Source organism: Macrotis lagotis, chromosome 2, assembly GCF_037893015.1.
Source record: "Macrotis lagotis isolate mMagLag1 chromosome 2, bilby.v1.9.chrom.fasta, whole genome shotgun sequence".
NCBI lineage: Eukaryota > Metazoa > Chordata > Mammalia > Peramelemorphia > Peramelidae > Macrotis > Macrotis lagotis.
The window spans coordinates 132,514,964-132,532,481 of NC_133659.1; the positions used below are offsets into that span (position 1 = coordinate 132,514,964).

At 36.2% G+C, this 17,518-nt stretch overlaps 1 protein-coding gene and 1 long non-coding RNA gene across 8 annotated transcripts in view; one reads left to right on the forward strand and one right to left on the reverse strand.

Moving 5' to 3' along the window:
• The window catches only part of CDC42BPA (CDC42 binding protein kinase alpha), a 364,566-nt gene that overhangs the window by 93,034 nt on the left and 254,014 nt on the right, over positions 1-17,518 (reverse strand). For all 7 annotated transcript variants that reach the window (XM_074222837.1, XM_074222834.1, XM_074222835.1 and 4 more), the window contains exons 17-19: positions 9,983-10,107; positions 1,358-1,463; positions 794-942 (exon numbers count right to left, since the gene is read on the reverse strand). In XM_074222837.1, coding sequence (XP_074078938.1) covers positions 794-942; positions 1,358-1,463; positions 9,983-10,107 — 380 coding nt within the window. The remainder of the gene's footprint in view (positions 1-793; positions 943-1,357; positions 1,464-9,982; positions 10,108-17,518) is intronic.
• LOC141513219 (uncharacterized) lies at positions 3,879-7,772 on the forward strand. The gene is made up of 3 exons (XR_012475735.1): positions 3,879-3,951; positions 7,078-7,158; positions 7,501-7,772. It is a non-coding gene; the product is annotated as an uncharacterized LOC141513219 (long non-coding RNA).

The following is a 17,518-nucleotide window of genomic DNA, read 5'->3' on the forward strand; positions in this document are numbered from 1 at the left end:
GAGTGAAAAGTTAAGAGGTAGTCCATTAAAAAACTAAAAGAATTAGAAGGCTTTCCAATGCATCAGGCAAGACTGATTAGGAAGGATTTGGAGAAAAATTTAGACAAAATGAGAGCAGAAAGAAGGCACTGAAGGGCCATAAACTGTACTGATGAAGGCCCAATCCAATCAAAAAAGTATTAATCGAACACCTACAATGCGCCAGGATCCATAAACAAAAACAGATGCCTGAATGAAGTAGCTTAAACTTCACTGGGGAAAATGCTCAATCTGAAACAATCTTATGTGCTTAATCTTAAATTTACTTTAAAAAATTAAAATATGCTGTTGCATTTTACAAGTGAATTTTTTTCAACATCTCATTTCTCTCTCTAACCTCATCTTGCACCACTGGAAAAAAAAATTCAAGGCTCTTGGAACAATTTGAACAATAGACACTTCTCAATAAACAACCAAATGAGATCCAAACAAGTATATCTCTAGAAAACCAATTATCAGTTGGGTCTTTAAAGGATTACTAACAAAGTCAAATGAATTTAATCAGTTTGTTGTCCATGTTGACTTTCTGCTGGTTCAGTCATTGTGTTTTTTTTTAATGGTATTAGACAAGTGCTAAAATATTGAAGGATGCAAGTAATAGGTAAATGATTTCTAATGCCAACTTAAGGAGAAATAAAAGGGAATTAAATTTTTTTTTCCCCGTTGTAAAGAAAAATGACATTTAATAGGCAGGAGATTAAATGAATGTAACTAGATATCAGTAGTCTATTTAAATTGTATTATTCCATCTCACCATTCTGTTGAGATGTTCGATGCTTTAACTTTATTAAGCTCTTCTTGAATGGCCTGTTTGGCTTTAATTTCAGCATCCAAAGCTGACTGCAACTCCAAACGAGCTGACATATCCAGTTTTGCAAAACGACGCATCTTCCAAGGCATGTCCTAAAAACAAAGTAATTGTATTTTCAGGAACATTCTATTATATTTTCAACATGTTAAGACCTAAAATTCCAAAATAATATTAAATATTCCCCAAAATAAAATTTCTCAAATAATAAAATGGAAAAACAATCTGTAAAAATTATTACTTTAAACTAAGTTCAGAGATAAGTTACTAATAAGGAAACAGGTTTATTTTTATAGGAACAACATTTCAATTAAAATTTTAAGTATATTACAGAAATTCTGTTTGGTATATCAATTCTGACTTAGGAAAGTCAAAGAATTTGATTTCTCCTGAAATACTCTATCATTGGTCAAAATTTGGATAAACTCTAACATAACTGTATCAAAACAGTTTGCATGGTTTATTTGTCATCATCATTATTAATTCTGACATAAAATGTTAATTCCTTACTGTTGCTCTTGTACCAAGGCTGGAATTTCTCAGTGCCTCCAGTTCTTCTGTCATTTTAGAGGCTAGAGCCTGAAGATAACCTCGTGCATCCTTTTCATCACTCACCCTAGAATGTGGAATGTTAAATATAAAAGACTAAAGTGAAAACTCTTAAAAGGACACATATTTAAGTGATGAAGTTCAATTATATATATTAAAAAGCTAAAAAAAAAAGAAATGTAATAAGTGATTGAATAATTTTCAACCTTACTACAAAAAGGTCTAAATGAAAGTATCTCTAAATGAATCTCTAAATGAAAGTCTGCCAGCTGGTTGAAAAAAAGCTTATTGTACCACAAAAACTGAAACTTTGTGAAGACAATGTTTATATTCCCTCAGATGATTGACAAAAACATTCCTTCTAGTTAACATCTTTTAAGTTTTTGTTGATAATTTTTTTATATCATCATGGTTTCCCTGATGATTCCTCACATCCTCCTCTCCCAGGACTATCACAAAAAACAAAAACACTTTTTAAGGAAAAAAAAGAAAGAAAAAGGGGGAAAATCAACATAATCTATCAACACGCTGAAAAAATTCAAGAACATACATACCATGTGCATCCCTAGCACACAACCTCTGTAAAATGAGTGTCCTCTCTTATCTCTTCCTTTTTTATTTCTTTCTGTGTGACTGTTCTTTACATTCACAGTTTTATAATCACCATAGATATTTCTTTTGGCTCTGCTTTATTTATTTGATATCACTTCAAGTAGATCGTTTCATACTTCTTGGTATACATCTATCATTTTTTTTCCAGCACAAAAAATATTATCTTTATATACTAAATTTCAGGGCAGCTAGGTGGAGCAGTGGATAGAGCACTGGCCTGGAGTCAGGAGTACCTGAGTTCAAATCCACCCTCATACAACTTAACAATTATCTAGCTATGTGACCTTGGGCAAATCACTTTGCCTTGTAAAGAAAAATTATGAGATAAAATATATACTACAACTTGCAAATTGTAAACAATTTGATTATATCTTTGACCCCTTATGAACTGAGGAATGTTATTAGTCTTGTATGTGTGTATTTGTTAACTGTTTATATATTTTGGATATAAAACTTATCAGAGAAATTTGATACAAAAAAATTTCCATCCCATTTAACCACTTCCCTTTTTAGCCTTAGTGAATTAATTTGACAAGCTTTTCTGTTTCACATAATCAAAATTATCTATTTTGTCTTTTGTAATTGTCTTTATCCTTTGTTTAGTTAAAAATACATCTACTGGGGCAGCTAGGTGTCACAGTAGGGGGCAGCTAGGAGGAACAGTAGATAGAACACTGGAGTCAGGAGTACCTGAGTTCAAATCTGGCCTCAGACACTTAATAATTACTTGGCTGTGTGAGCCTGGGCAAGTCACATTCCTTGCAAAACCAAAAAAAAAATCTACTACTCACAGAGGTTTCTCTTCTAATTTTTTAATAATATGATTTTAATGTTAGGATATATTAATATAGGAATATTTTTACTATTAAAGGACAGTTAGATGGTACAATGGATACAGTGCTTAGCGTGAAAACAGGAAGACTCATATTTCTGAGTTCAGATATGGCTTCACACATTTACTAGCTGGGTGACCCTAGGTAAGTCATTTAACCCTGTTGGCCTCAGTTTCCTTATCTGTAAAATGAAATGGAGAAGGAAATGGCAAAGCAGTCTAGTATGTTTGCCAAGAAAAACCTTAAATGGGAATCACGAAGTCAGACATGACTGAAAAACAACAATAATATTAAGGTCCTTTACCCATTTAGAATGTATTGTGGAGTATGGTATAAGATCTAATTTCTGCCAGACCTTATTCTAGTTTAGTTAAATTTAAACAAGTGCCTTGATGTATGCTTTATGCATTATGCTATTAGTTGGAATGGGATTTCTTCTTTTATTATTGTTTCTTAGATTTTACTATAGAAACATAGTAGTTGTCTTTTGCATTGTTTTTTTGGTGCCTCAGATTACCTTTATTTCTCAAGAAATATGACCAAGATGAAAGGTCTAAGTTTTAAGATTAGCTTTTACAGAGATGAAGCCTGAGGCAACTGAAATGTTATTACATACTATGGCTCATTCTTTAAGGTTTTTATCTTCTCTGTATTCTGACATTCTGACAGCATGCTTAAAGTAATGTGAATGTTGTATCTCCTGCCACAAATATCTTCTCCTCTCAAGATTCTGAGACTAGATGCATTTCCAGAAAGCAAGGCTATACGAATCAAAATGTTCTCACAGACGTTTCTTACCATAATTATCTTGTCCTCTCTGTGTGTTTTGAGACAAGATACATTTTCACAGATAGCAAAGTTGTAGTAACCAGAATGTAATGAGGAGTGTATCCTGATACAAATATCTTGTCTCCAGAGAGTTATGAGACTATATGTGTTTCCATAGAGAGCAAGCCTGTAATAATCAAAATGTTCTCAGAATGCTTCCTGTTATAACTATCTTGTCCTCTGAGAATTCTGAGACTAGATGCATTTCAACAGAGAGCAAGGCTGTAGTAACCAAAATGTTCTTAGAGGGTTATTTCCTGCCATAAATATCTCAACCTCCAGGTATTCTGAGATTAGATGTGTTTCCTCAGAGACCAAGGCTATGGTAATTGGAATGATCTCTGATTATGTGTCTTCGATGACAAATATCTTGTCTTTGGGGGTTATATTAGCTTAGAGGGCATTTGCTTTTCCTCCCCCTTTGTGGAAGTGAGAGTGGGTAACACTGGACATGCTTTCCAAATGTATCCATCCATTGGGTGATTTTTTTAAACCTCTTTCAAATACTCTTCTTACCCATACAGGATCCTCAGAGATCAGTCATATTGAGAGGAATAGGAAAGGTGGGGATGAAGAGAGGAGAGGGTAAAAAAGCAGGCATACTTTGATTTGCCTGCAGCCCCCTCTTCTGATCCCAGGGGACCAGGAACTCAAAACTGCAGATTTCTACAGTTGATTTCTGAGAACGAATTTTGTATCTTCAACTTTGCTGAAGCTATTATCTAGATTAGTATTTTTGCTGATTCCCTAGGATTTTCAAAGTATACCATCATATCATCAACAATATAGTTTTAACTTTTTTCTTTGACCTTTAACATTTTCTTTATATTTATGTCTTTAATTTATCTTATTGTTGTTAGCACTTGCAGCACTATTTAATAGTCCAAAGTGAATAATCTTGTTTTAATTCCTATTTATTGGGAAAAGATCAACCTCTGCTGAATGATGCTTCCCACATCTTTTTTTTCCTTACCACTTGACTTTCCATTGCTAAGGGTAGTTCTCCTGAGTACAGTTAGCTCTTTGCTGCCCAGAGGTCCATTCTTTGAAGCTTCAGCTTGTCTATGATTGCTCAGTTTAACTCCCTTCATCCGTATCTAGAATTTCTGTGCCTCTACTCTTTGTTGAATGTGGTATCCCTTATTGTTTGAAGAATTCATCTGTCCTGATCATGCAGTGAAAGGAAATCCAAACCACCCCCAAAGTTCTTTCTATCTTAACTACCAACCTTAGAAAAAGCTAAGCACAGCAAATCTAGACCCTTCTAATTCCTTCAGGGAGAATTTCACACTTCATAAAAACACCCTGTTAACACATAACACCTCATCATCTCTACAATCTATCCTTTACCTTCAATGATTTACAAAGTCTGAACACTTCATTTAGCACCTTATTATCTGACTTTAGATCTTGGGTTAAAAGACTGGATCAATTCCTTAGTTATTTAGTAACTGTAACTAATATTAATATAGTGTTTGTAGGCCCATAGGGAGAAGTAGGCTGTTAGTATTGTAGAGTATGTTGACATATATGTCACATTCTCTGGACTTTAAAAGTTCTTTTTTCCACATAGATGAGATTAATATGACCAGGTTACAGATAGGTGGTTTTTGAGATTTTTGAACCTATCACCCAATGAAGGATGTACAAAGTTCCCCAAACATTTCTTTGAGATAGGAGAGGATTTCTCTTGAGGTTTTATTAACTAATTCATAATATTAATAGTCTTACTATCTGCTATTATAGAGATGAGCTTCTGGTTTTGATGTTTATTGTTCAATCTGTTCAGCTGGGTCTGACTCTTTGTGATCCCATCTGGGGTTTTCTTGGCAGAGCTCATTTTATAGATGAGGAAACTGAAGCTAACGGAGTTAAGTGACTTGCCTAGGGTTACCCAGCTAATTGGTGTTTTAGACCAGTTTGAACTCAGGAAAATGAACCTTCCTAATCCATGGCACCCCCTATATACCTGTCCTGGCATTTATATAGGACTATAAAAAGGAATAGGGAAGTCTGACTTGAGAGTCAGGCAGGCAGGAAAAAAGAAAGTCTTTCAACTCTGAGGTGGTAATAGAGGAAGAAAAGCCTAGCTATTTGTACAGACATGTCCAGAACTGCTTAAAAGTTATGGGCAGAAGTATGAAGAAATTAGATGTGTTCTAGACTAGATGGTCCCTGAAGAGTCTCATATGCCAGGCTACGAGAAAGAAGAGGGGAAGATTTCCTAGCCTCCAAGTTTTTGTAACCATTCTACATAGAAAAGAAAATGCCATGCCTGGGCTACACTAACCACTTAGAACAGAAATGAGTTTATGAGTTAGCTGGATGGCTTAGGTTTATTTAGAGTGATTTGTCTTTTTTAGCAGTCTTAAATTAGATGTGAGAAATTTATCCTTTATGTTGCATTTTTTTTTGTAGGATAAAATAAAGGTTTTTCTGTAACTTCTGTGCTTTGTTTTACTGAGTGCTTGCATCAGGAAGGTCTACATCAGTAAAGTTCTACACACAAAACTAAATCCTGAGGTTCTCAGAGGAAACTCAGTATCAGGACAAAATGAGCCAGAGAAATGATTCTTAGGGAAGTTCCCTTAGAGAAGCTCCTTTTTAGGAGTTTGGAGTTTTGAGCCATGAGGTACATACATATCATCTCATTCAGTCCTGCAATGTAGCAAATAGATATTATTACTTATCTTAAAGAAATAGAGGCTTACACCAGACAAGTGGTCAGAGAGCTAGCAAAGTGTCAGAGATGGGATTTAAACCTCAAGTATAATATGCTATCCATCATGACACATTGCTGCTCATTAACTTTTCAAGAATTTATGACAGACAGCTAGGTAGTAAGAGTGTCAAACTTGAAAGTCAGGAAGATGAGCTCTGAATTCTCACACAAGTCATCTACCTTTCTTAGCCTTGGTTTTCTCTTCCATAAAATGGGGATAATAATAATAGTACCTACCTCCCATGATTATTGTGAGGATCAAATGAGATAATGTGTATACAGTACTATTCATACTTTAAAGCAGCATAAAAGTGCTAGTGATGATTGTGATGATGATGTTATAGATCCAAATAGAAAGTAAGGTCCCTGAGAATAGAAACACTGAGCTTCCTCATCCAGAGCATAGTCCAGTTGTTGAATTTAGGATTTGTCTACACAGGTAACTATTCACTATCTCTAAAACTGTTTATGTACTAAAATGTATCATGAGCTCCTATTCTTAACATGTGAGTTCCTGTCCCAGTCTCACTCAATAATGAAAATAAGCATAGGGATCCCCTGGTTAGAGACAAGGGTCCTCGGCAAGGCAATTGAAGGAAAAATTTTGTTGCAAGTGGAGTGTTTCACTGGATATAAAATCTTAGGTACTGTTCTCTAATGCTTGTGATTGTCTTCAACAAAAACAGGAAGAAAAAAAAGCAATGCAGATATTACATGTGCATAAGATGGTCACTTTACATGGAACAGCTTCTTAGAGCCACTAACAGGTGAGAGCTGGGTAACAGGTAAGCACTAAAGGTGGATGAGCAGCCATGGAAAGGGTACAGAAAGCTCACACCAGAGGTGCTAAGACCCCACACACCCCAACATAATGAAGGGAAAAAAATATCCTCTGGACAACATGCAACATAAAGGACTCATGAACAGTTTATCAAAAAAACAGTTCATAAGCAAGTATTGTGGACCACTTCGAGTTTAAACAGACACCAAATGTTCCAAGTTCATCCACTGCACTGTAGACCATTGTAAGTCTTCTTGACTTTTGGAAGAAAGGGTGAGGCTGAAGCTGATGACTTTGTATAACTCTGTCTCATTTAAATTCAATTCAGGTGCAAGTCAAGCCATCATCACCTGTGATGTCTCCTCTTTGAAAATGAAGGATGAACAACAACATGAGACTAGTTTTTATTAGTCTGTAACCAGGAAGCTTGGCTGCAATGATTTTTGAGTCTCATGTCTATGTTCTTACTGGAATTTCTGGGGTTGGACTGAAACACTGTCTAACAAAGGGGACACAATTAAGTGTTGGGTCCTGAGCCTGATATTCCCCCTTCAAGTGATTTGATCTAAGACCTATAAAATGGGTATATGTATTTTAGAAGTGTTTCTATCATTTGCATTGTTTGTTTTTTTTAAATCTTTCTATCTATCTATCTATCTATCTATCTATCTATCTATCTATCTATCTAGTGCAGAATAGTGGATCACTGGATTTACTTTGTATATCATGGGTCCAATTCCCAGATCTGACACTTACTTGTTATGTGACAGTTTGTTTAACTTGTGTTTCACAAGTATGCTCCTTTGTTATATGGGTGTAATCTAATCCATTATATAAAATGTGAATTGATTATATGATTATCATGTGCCTAACCTCTACAACCAGGCTGTTAAACTTCATGAGGGAAAGTGCATTTTATATTACTTTTCCATAATAAAAAATCCATATACTAACCGACTAGTTAACCTTTAAGCAACAGCCTTTGTGCCAAGTGGTTTCCTTGCATTGGTGAATTTCAGTGTACTAGTGCTCAATATTTCTTAAATGACACTAGAAGACTAGAAGCAGTATGGTAGCAAATACATACTAAATCTTCATATTCCTTCTAAAAAATTCTACAGTCATTTTACTCAAGCTTCTTTCTTTCCTGAATACTCTTTCTCTCCTGTCCCTGACCACAGTGGTAACCATGGTAATTACAGGAAAGGAAAAAGTTCTAGATTCTGATCAAACTCCAAATGTGTTTACCATTTAAAATCTTATTATAATTTTTTTCAAAAGAAAACTAAGTTTATTTTATACCTTAACACTGTAACCTTGGTTAATATTAAAATGGGATGTGAATGTTATGGATTACTATTGTTTTATAAGAAACCATGAATGGTTGGACTTTAAAGAAGCATAAAATGATTTACATAAACTAATGGTGAGTGAAGACCCAGAATCAAGAGAACATTGTACACATTAACAACAACATTGTGAGTTGACCAACTATGCTGGCTGTGGCTCCTCTCCGCAGTTCAGAGAGCTAGAACAACCCTGGGAGACCTGTTACGGACAATACCATCCACATCCAGAGAGGGGAAAAAAAAGAACAAAAAAACTCCAAAAAAAACGCCACCGAATCTGAATGGATTCTAAGTTTACTTTTTAAAAACTGCTCTTTGTTTTTTCTTCCTATCTCATGGTTTTCTTTCTTTTCTCTTAATCTTAATTCCTCACACACAAAAATGACTAATATGTAATTATGTTAATAGGTACATGCACAACTTTTACCAGAGTATTTGCCACTAAGGGGAGAGGGGTGTGAAGGAAGGGTTATATAAAAATGTGTAACATATTAATATGCTAGTGGATGAATGTTGGAAAACTTCCATTACATGTAATTGGAAAAAATAAAAGAAAAAATCATATCCTCTGGACAAGTATATGAACCATTTACGCTTATGTATTAGCTGCACTATATGTTACTTATCCAAAGTTACACATACTTTTTTTAAGAAGAGTAAACCTTGGGGCAGCTAGGTGGCGCAGTGGATAGAGCACCAGCCCTGGAGTCAGGAGTACCTGAATTCAAATCCGGCCTCAGACACTTAATAATTACCTAGCTGTGTGGCCTTGGGCAAACCACTGAACCCCATTTCCCCATTTGCCTCACAACCCCCCCCCAAAAAGAAAAAAGAGTAAACCTTCAGTTGTTTACTCTATAATTAGTATAAGCACTAGGAGTTGCAATTTATTAATACATTAACTTGACAACTTAAGTTTTAAATTTGAGTGAAAAGAATTGATACAACTGATACCTAATGTCAAAAAATTATATATATATATGTATATGAAATAATATATTAAAATGAAGGAAAAATATATATTCTCTTCAGTTACTTCTTTTTTTTTAGTTTTTTTTGTTCCTTAACAAAGGGGTGACTAAATCTAATTGATTGTGTTTTGCTACAAAGTCTAACTTGTTCAATAAAAAGGTAGCTAACTTTGTTCTCACAAAGAAAGAGCAGCTTTGAAGTGAATTGTGGGAAACCTAGTAGAGGAAATGTGGCCAAGGTGGGAGAACCAGGGGAGAAATAAAGGAATTTCCTATCCACACAATAGTGTAGAAAATGATTGAACAATAGTAAAGTCAGCTTTTGTAGGATAAACATTTTTTTTCCTACTTGGTAGAAATAAGGGAAGGAAAATCTTTCCAACAGTTAAAGCAAGCTAAAGACATTTGGCAATTTCCTGGTAATTTGGAACAATCTGCTCAAGGACCACTTCTCTAAATAGGAGGATAAATTTAAAATTGGAGTACTCACCATTGAATAATTTCTGTGATTTGGGCTTCCCAATGTGCCACTGATTCCTTTTTGTCTGCTAGATCTCTCATCTCTTCTTCTAGCTGTCTGTTATTTATACTTAATCTCTCGAACATAGCAGTGAGCTGAAAGGGCATTTTAAGACAAGGAGCTGTAATCTACCGTATTCAGTGAAAAGGTCTATTTGTCATGTTTTTTGACTGACACTAAGAAAATTATCTAATTATCTGGAAATGATCTTGAAATAACTTATCAAAATTTATCAGAAAATTTGTTTTCATGTTTTTACTACCAAGTTCAGTTTTAGAGATCACTGACAGCTTCAAATCTGTTTCATTTTAATGATGTCACTTTTCTTATTTTTTAAGAAAGATTTTATTTATTTTGAGTTTTACAATTTCCCCCAATCTTGCTTCCCACCCTCTACCCCGGCATAGAAGGCAGTCTGTTAGACTTTACATAGTTTCCATGGTATACAATGATCTCAGTTGAATGGGATGAGAGAGAAATCATATCCTTAAGGGAAAAAAAAAGTATAAGATAGCAAAATTGCATAAAAAGATTTTTTTTTAATTAAAGGGTAATAGACTTTGGTCTTTGTTCAAACTCAACAATTCTTTCTCTGGATATAGATGGCATTCTCCATCACAGACATCCCCAAATTGTCCCTGATTGTAGCACTGATGGAATGTGCAAGTCCATCAAGGTTGATTGTCCAGCCCCATATTGCTGTTAGGGTGTACAATGTTTTTCTGATTCTGCTCATCTCGCTCAGCATCAGTTCATGCAAATCCTTCCAGACTTCCTTGAATTCCCACTCCTCCTGGTTTCTAATACAACAATAGTGTTTCCATGACATACATATAGTTTGTTAAGCCATTCCCCAATTGAAGGATATTCACTTAGTTTCCAATTCTTTGCCACCACAAACAAGGCTGCTATGGACATTTTTGTACAAGTGATGTTTTTACCCTTTTTCATCATCTCTTCAGGGTACAGACCCAGTAGTGCTAGATCAAAGGGTATGCACATTTTTGTTGCCCTTTGGGCATAATTCCAGATTGTTCTCCAGAAAGGTTGGCTGAGTTCACAGCTCCACTAACAATGTATTACCGTCCCAGATTTCCCACATCCCTTCAAACATTGATCATTGTCCTTTCTGGTCCTGGTGGCCAGTCTGAGAGGTGTGAGGTGGTACCTCAGAGATGCTTTAATTTGCATTTCTCTAATAAGTAGTGGTTTAGAACAATTTTTCAAATGACTATGGATCGCTTTGATTTCCTCATTTGTAAATTGCCTTTGAATATCCTTTGACCATTTGTCAATTTGAGAATGGCTTGTTTTTTTTAAGAATTTGAATGTCATTTTTCAAATGACTTCTTCCTTTCTAGCCCCTCAAAAAGACTGACACCATTACCTGAATAAAAAAGTTTAAGTGTCACGTATATAAAAAATCTTCCAAAAGATATATGTGATATATATAAAAATTTGTTAGCTACTGGACATATTCAAAAAGCATGATACATTCGAAAAAAGAACATTAGAAAGAGCTACAATTTTGAGTGTAAGACCTTAATATATACCTGAGATATGGCAAATGGGATTCAAAAATCACTTCATGTTCAAAAAAGCAACATGATTTTTGTATTCATTAGGCAATTCCTGTTTTGCTTTGGTTTTTTTGCAAGGCAAAGGGGTTAAGTGGCTTGCCCAAGGCCACACAGCTAGGTAATTATTAAGTGTCTGAGGCCGGATTTGAACTCAGATACTCCTGACTCCAGGGCCGGTGCTCTATCCAGTGCTCTATCCACTGTTCCACTAGCTACCACCTGGCAATTCCTGTTTACAAAGAGGTAAGCCTGATTATACCAGGGCATAAATGTGCAACTCAACCATGCATTAAAACCTGTTAATTTGCAGATATGTATAGTCTAAGTATAGCCACACTCTCTAACCTTTTAAGTACTCACTGCTTTTTGAAGCCTTCACAGCAAAGTTTTCAAACAATCCTTTCAAAGACTATCTTGTTTTTTTCTATTTAAATTAGAGAAGAGCTAACATTTCAATTATTAGCTTTCTTTAAATTATCCATTTTGCTTATTTAAGAATATTTCTTAATTTACATATCTAAAATACACATCTTTGAACTGAGTCAAATTTTCAAAAAAAAACAAGCCATTCCCAAATTGACAAATGGTCAAAGGATATTCAAAGGCAATGAGGAAATCAAAGCGATCCAAAGTCATATGAAAAATTGCTCTAAATCATTACTTATTAGAGAAATGCAAATTAAAGCATCTCTGATGTACCACCTCACACCTCTCAGACTGGCCACCAGGACCAGAAAAGACAATGATCAATGTTTGAAGGGATGTGGGAAATCTGGGACGGTAATACATTGTTGGTGGAGCTGTGAACTCAGCCAGCCTTTCTGGAGAGCAATCTGGAATTATGCCCAAAGGGCAACAAAAATGTGCATACCCTTTGATCTAGTACTACTGGGTCTATACCCTGAAGAGATGATGAAAAAGGGTAAAAACATCACTTGTACAAAAATATGCATAGCAGCCCTGTTTGTGGTGGCAAAGAATTGGAATCAAGTAAATGTCCTTCAATTGGGGAATGGCTTAACAAACTGTGGTATATGCGTGTCATGGAATACTATTGTTCTGTTAGAAACTAGGAGGGAATGGGAATTCAGGGAAATCTGGAAGGACTTGTATGAACTGATGCTGAGCGAGTTGAGCAGAACCAGAAAAACACTGTACATTCTAACAGCAACATGGGGGTGATGATCAACCTTGAAGGACTTGCTCATTCCATCAGTGCAACAACCAGGGACAATTTTGGGGTATGTGCAATGGAGAATGTCATCTGTATCCAGAGAAAGAATTGTTGAGTTTGAACAAAGACCAACGACTATTACCTTCAATTTAGAAAAAAAAACCCATTATATTATGTAATTTTGCTGTCTCATATTTTATTTTTCTTTCTTAAGGATATGATTTCTCTCTCATCACATTCAACTGAGATCAATATACCATGAAAACAATGTAAAGACTAACGGAATGCTTTCTGTGGGAGTTGGGGGGAGGGAAGCAAGAATGGGGGAAAAATTGTAAAACTCAAAATAAAATCTTTCTAAAAAATAAAATAAAATACACATCTTTGCAATCTGGAAAAGGGCCTCGTTTAGACACGTGATTTTGTATGTAAAGTGTCATCTAAGAAAATTTAACATTGATATTTATTTTACATAGAGTTAGTAACATAGAGTTAAAAACTCACAATGAAATATAATAACTGGTTGTTAAGTTAACTGGGGAACTGACTAATTTTTCCTTACTATTTTACTATGTTATAGATCACTTCAGATTGTTTTTGTTTTTAAAAATTTATTTATTTATTCTTATTTTTGTACAAATGATGCTTTTTATACATTACTAAAATATTCTTGCTTAAGAGTAAACATAATACCCCTCCCCCAAAAAATATATATAGACCCACCTGCGTGATAAAGAGAAAAAAATTAAAATTAAAAAATAGTAATAATGATGATGATGATGATGATGATGATGATGATGATGATGATAGGTGCAGCTAGGTGGCACAGTGGAACAGAGCACCAGCCCTGGAGCCAGGAGCACCCGAGCCCAAATCAGGGCCCAGACATCCAACAATCACCCAGCTGTGTGACCACCCCAACCCCATTGCCCGGCAAAAAAACAAACAAAAAAATAATAATAATAATAAAAAATGTGCTTCAGTCGGTGTTCCAACACCTCCAGCTCTGTTGTGAGTGGATCACATTCTTCATGATAATTCCATCACAAAAGCTACTTCCATATTTTTCCACTGTTGCCACTGCTGATCGCAACTACCTCCATTCATACTTCCCTACTACCATATACTATATTTTCTTTCTCCTTTCACTCTGTCCCTCTTCTTCAATGTGCTGTAGAGTACCTGAGTGGTGCAGCAGACAGATCCTCAGCCCTGGGGCCAAGAGGCCCCAAGTCCACATACCACCCTTAGGCCCAGCAGTCCTGGACAAGCCATCCAATCCCAGCCCTTTGCAAGAAGAAAAGAAGAAAATGTGTTCTATCTGACCACTCTCCAAACACAGTCCATCCTCTCCTCCATCACTCACATCCCTACTTACCCCTGTCCTCCTTCTCTCGTTCTTACTCTAGATGTCTATACCCCACTGAGTATATATGTTGTTTCCTCTCCGAGCCACCTCTGATGAGAGCAAAGGTTCCCCTCATTCCCCCTTGCCTTCCCTCCCTTCCATATCATTGCAATAGCTCATTGTAATAAAAAACTTATTATATGAAATATCTTAGCCTATTCCAACTCTCCTTTTTTCTTTCTCCCAATACATTTCCCTTTAAGCTATTGACTCCATTTTTACAATATATCTTCAAATTCAGTTCTCTCCTGTGCTTCATCTATAAAAGCTCTTTCTACCTGCTCTATTAAATGAAAAGTTTCATGAGTGTTATCAGTATCATTTTTCCATGCAGGAATACATGTCATTCATCATCATTAAGTCCCTCATATTTTACCCTTCTCCTCCACTCTCTATGCTTCACCCGAGTCCTATATTTGAAGATCAAACTTTTTGTTCAGCTCTGGCCATTCCAACAGGAACATTTAAAATTCCCCTGGTTCACTGAAAGTCCATCTTTTTCCCTGTAAGAAGGACGTTCAATTTTGCTGGGTACTTGATTCTCGGTTGCATTCTGAGCTCTTTTGCCTTCTGGAATATTATATTCCAAGCCCTATGAGCTTTTAATATAGTTGCTGCTAAGTCCTGTGAGATCCTGATTGCAGCTCCATGGTACTTGAATTGTGTCCTTCTGGCTGCTTGTAATACTTTCTCTTTGACTTGGGAGTTCTGGAACTTGGCTAATAATATTGCTTTTTTTGGGGATCTCTTTCTTGGGGAGATCGGTGGATTCTCTCCATTTCTATTTTGCCCTCTGCTTCTAGGATAGCAGGGTAATTTTCCTGTAGTAATTCTTTGAAAATGATGTCAAGGCTCTTTTCCTGATCTTGACTTGCAGATATTACAATAATTTTGAAATTATCTTTCCTGAATCTGTTGTCCAGATCAGTTGTTTTTTCAATGAGATGTTTCACATTTTCTTCTAATTTGTCATTCTTTTGGTTTTGAAGTAATGTGTCTTGATTTCTCGTAAAATTAGTAGCTTCCCTCAGTTCCATTCTACGTATGAAGGATTTGTTCCCCTCAGAGTTTTCTTATCTCTTTTTCCATCTGGCCAGTTCTGCTTTTTAAAGCATCCTTCTCCTCAATAACTTTTTGATCTGTTTTATCCATTTGACCTAAGCCGGTTTTTAACATGTTATTTTCTTCAGCATTTTTTTGGATCTCCTTGACTAAGCTGCTGACCTCTTTTTCATGTTTTTCCTGCATCTCTCTCATTTCTTTTCCCAATTTTTCTTCTATCTCCCTCACTTGATTTTCAAAGGGTTTTTTTGAGCCCTGTCATAGCCTGAGCCCAACTGCTTTTTCCTGGAGTCTTTAGATGCAGGAGCTTGTACTTCTTCATCTTCAGATTGAGTATTTTGATCCTTCCTGGGATCATAGACAAAGTATTTCTCAATGGTGTTCCTCTTTTTTCTCTGCTTACTCATTTCTACAGCCTGTGCTTGGTTTGGGGGTGCTTCCTGAGCTTTTGAGTATTATTGGGACACCCCCCCCCCCCAACAAGGATCTTCGTGTGTGAGGCTCTGTCTTCCCTCCTGGTCTGTGAATGACCACAAATACATCCCTCTGCCATGGGGCTGAGGTGGGGGGGGGGGGCTGCTGTTCTATGCAGGGCCTAGACTTTGATAAGGATCTGAATGTGGTCAGAGCCCCAGAGTCCTGTTCCAGGGACAGAGGAAAGACCTCAGCAGTCTCTCTCCACTCCCCTACCTAGGCTCAGCACTCACGCCTGGGGGTCATGCTTACCAGCTCCAGCCTGCTTCTGGTTCCTGGATCTGAGCTGCTGGGGCTGGGGGCTGGGCTTCACACACTTGTTCCAGCAGAGGCCCCCCCCCCCCCCGATCTTCCAAGTTGTGCCCAGTGCTCCATGGGGTGTAGGTCAGGAAACTTCCCTGGCTGCAGTGAGCTGCTGGTACTCAGCGCCCTGGAGCTACCTCTGGGAGGCTGAAGTTCCTTCACTCTGGCAGGCCGCCCCTCTAATCCCATAGAGCAGAGCCTTTCCACTCTTTTCCAGGTTACCTTGGGTTGGAGAACTGCCACACTGGATCCCTCTGTTGGTTCTGTCTCTCGAAAATTCAGTTAGAGTCCTTATTTTATAAGTTTGGAAATATCAGAGAGAAAGCACCTAAGAGAGGCTCCTCTCCTGTCACCATCTTGGCTCTGCCCCCAGATCATTTCTTTACACTCTCTAATTTACTTGCACTTAGTAATTAACACAGTGATTTCCAAAGAAATCAATTTTTAACATATAATTTCTGATCTCAGTGTAACTCTTGAGCTTACAAGACAAAAATGACCTCTAAGGTAATTTATGGGAATATATGCATTAACTTAAAAAGAAAACTACACTTTTTTGTGTATCATGTTAAACTACTAACTTCCCATCTGCTAAAAAATTGTAAAGTTTGCTTCCAGAAATCACATAATTTATTTTAAGTTTATGTAAGGCATTTCTTGAGACTTTGTTATCTTTCAAAATACTGTGTAGTTTGGTGGCTTGATGATATGTTGTCCATCATTATCAAAAAAGATCATGACACAAAGATGATGCCATGACAAACACATGAACTGGATTTGAGTTGAAGAAGTGCTAAGCAAAGTCACCAGTTTAGTTCTACAGAATGTTACAACTATACTATTTTTTTTATAAAATGTTTTCAGCAAAACAAATCAGGTTTTTTATAACGTTTAGAAAACTAAATACTCAAAGTAAATGTGGAAGAAGAGAAGAATATATGTGGGACAAAAATAGAAACAAATCTATTTGAACTAGACTAAATTCTTTGAAAGCATCAACAATTGTTTGCTAAGCATTTTGCAAACTGTTTCTTGAATTGTGATGATGACTAAAAGAAGAGAACTGAAAGTCATACAGTTTGTGAAAAAAAATTTCTCATTACACAGATCAGATTATAATCTTTCCTTACTTAAAGTTAGGTCCCAATTAATTCAAGCAATGAACTCCATGAAGTTACTCCATTATTAGGATTAGGATTACATATTTTCATTGAGATGAATCTGAATTTACAAAATCTTAACTTCAGATATTACAAATCTGAATATATGAGATTCATTATCCATTAGCCCAATTTATGGGACTTACAATTTGCATTAAAAGGGGCTAGCTGGCAAAATTTCTGTTCCTTTTTAAGGTGACATGCCTGAAAAATAAAAGAGGATGCATGCCACCTGAAGATGAACTAAATTAAAAAAAAAAATACTACTGGAGTGGCTGGGTGGCGCAGTGAATAGAGTACCAGCCTTGGAGTCAGGAGTACCTGGGTTCAAATCCAACCTCAGAC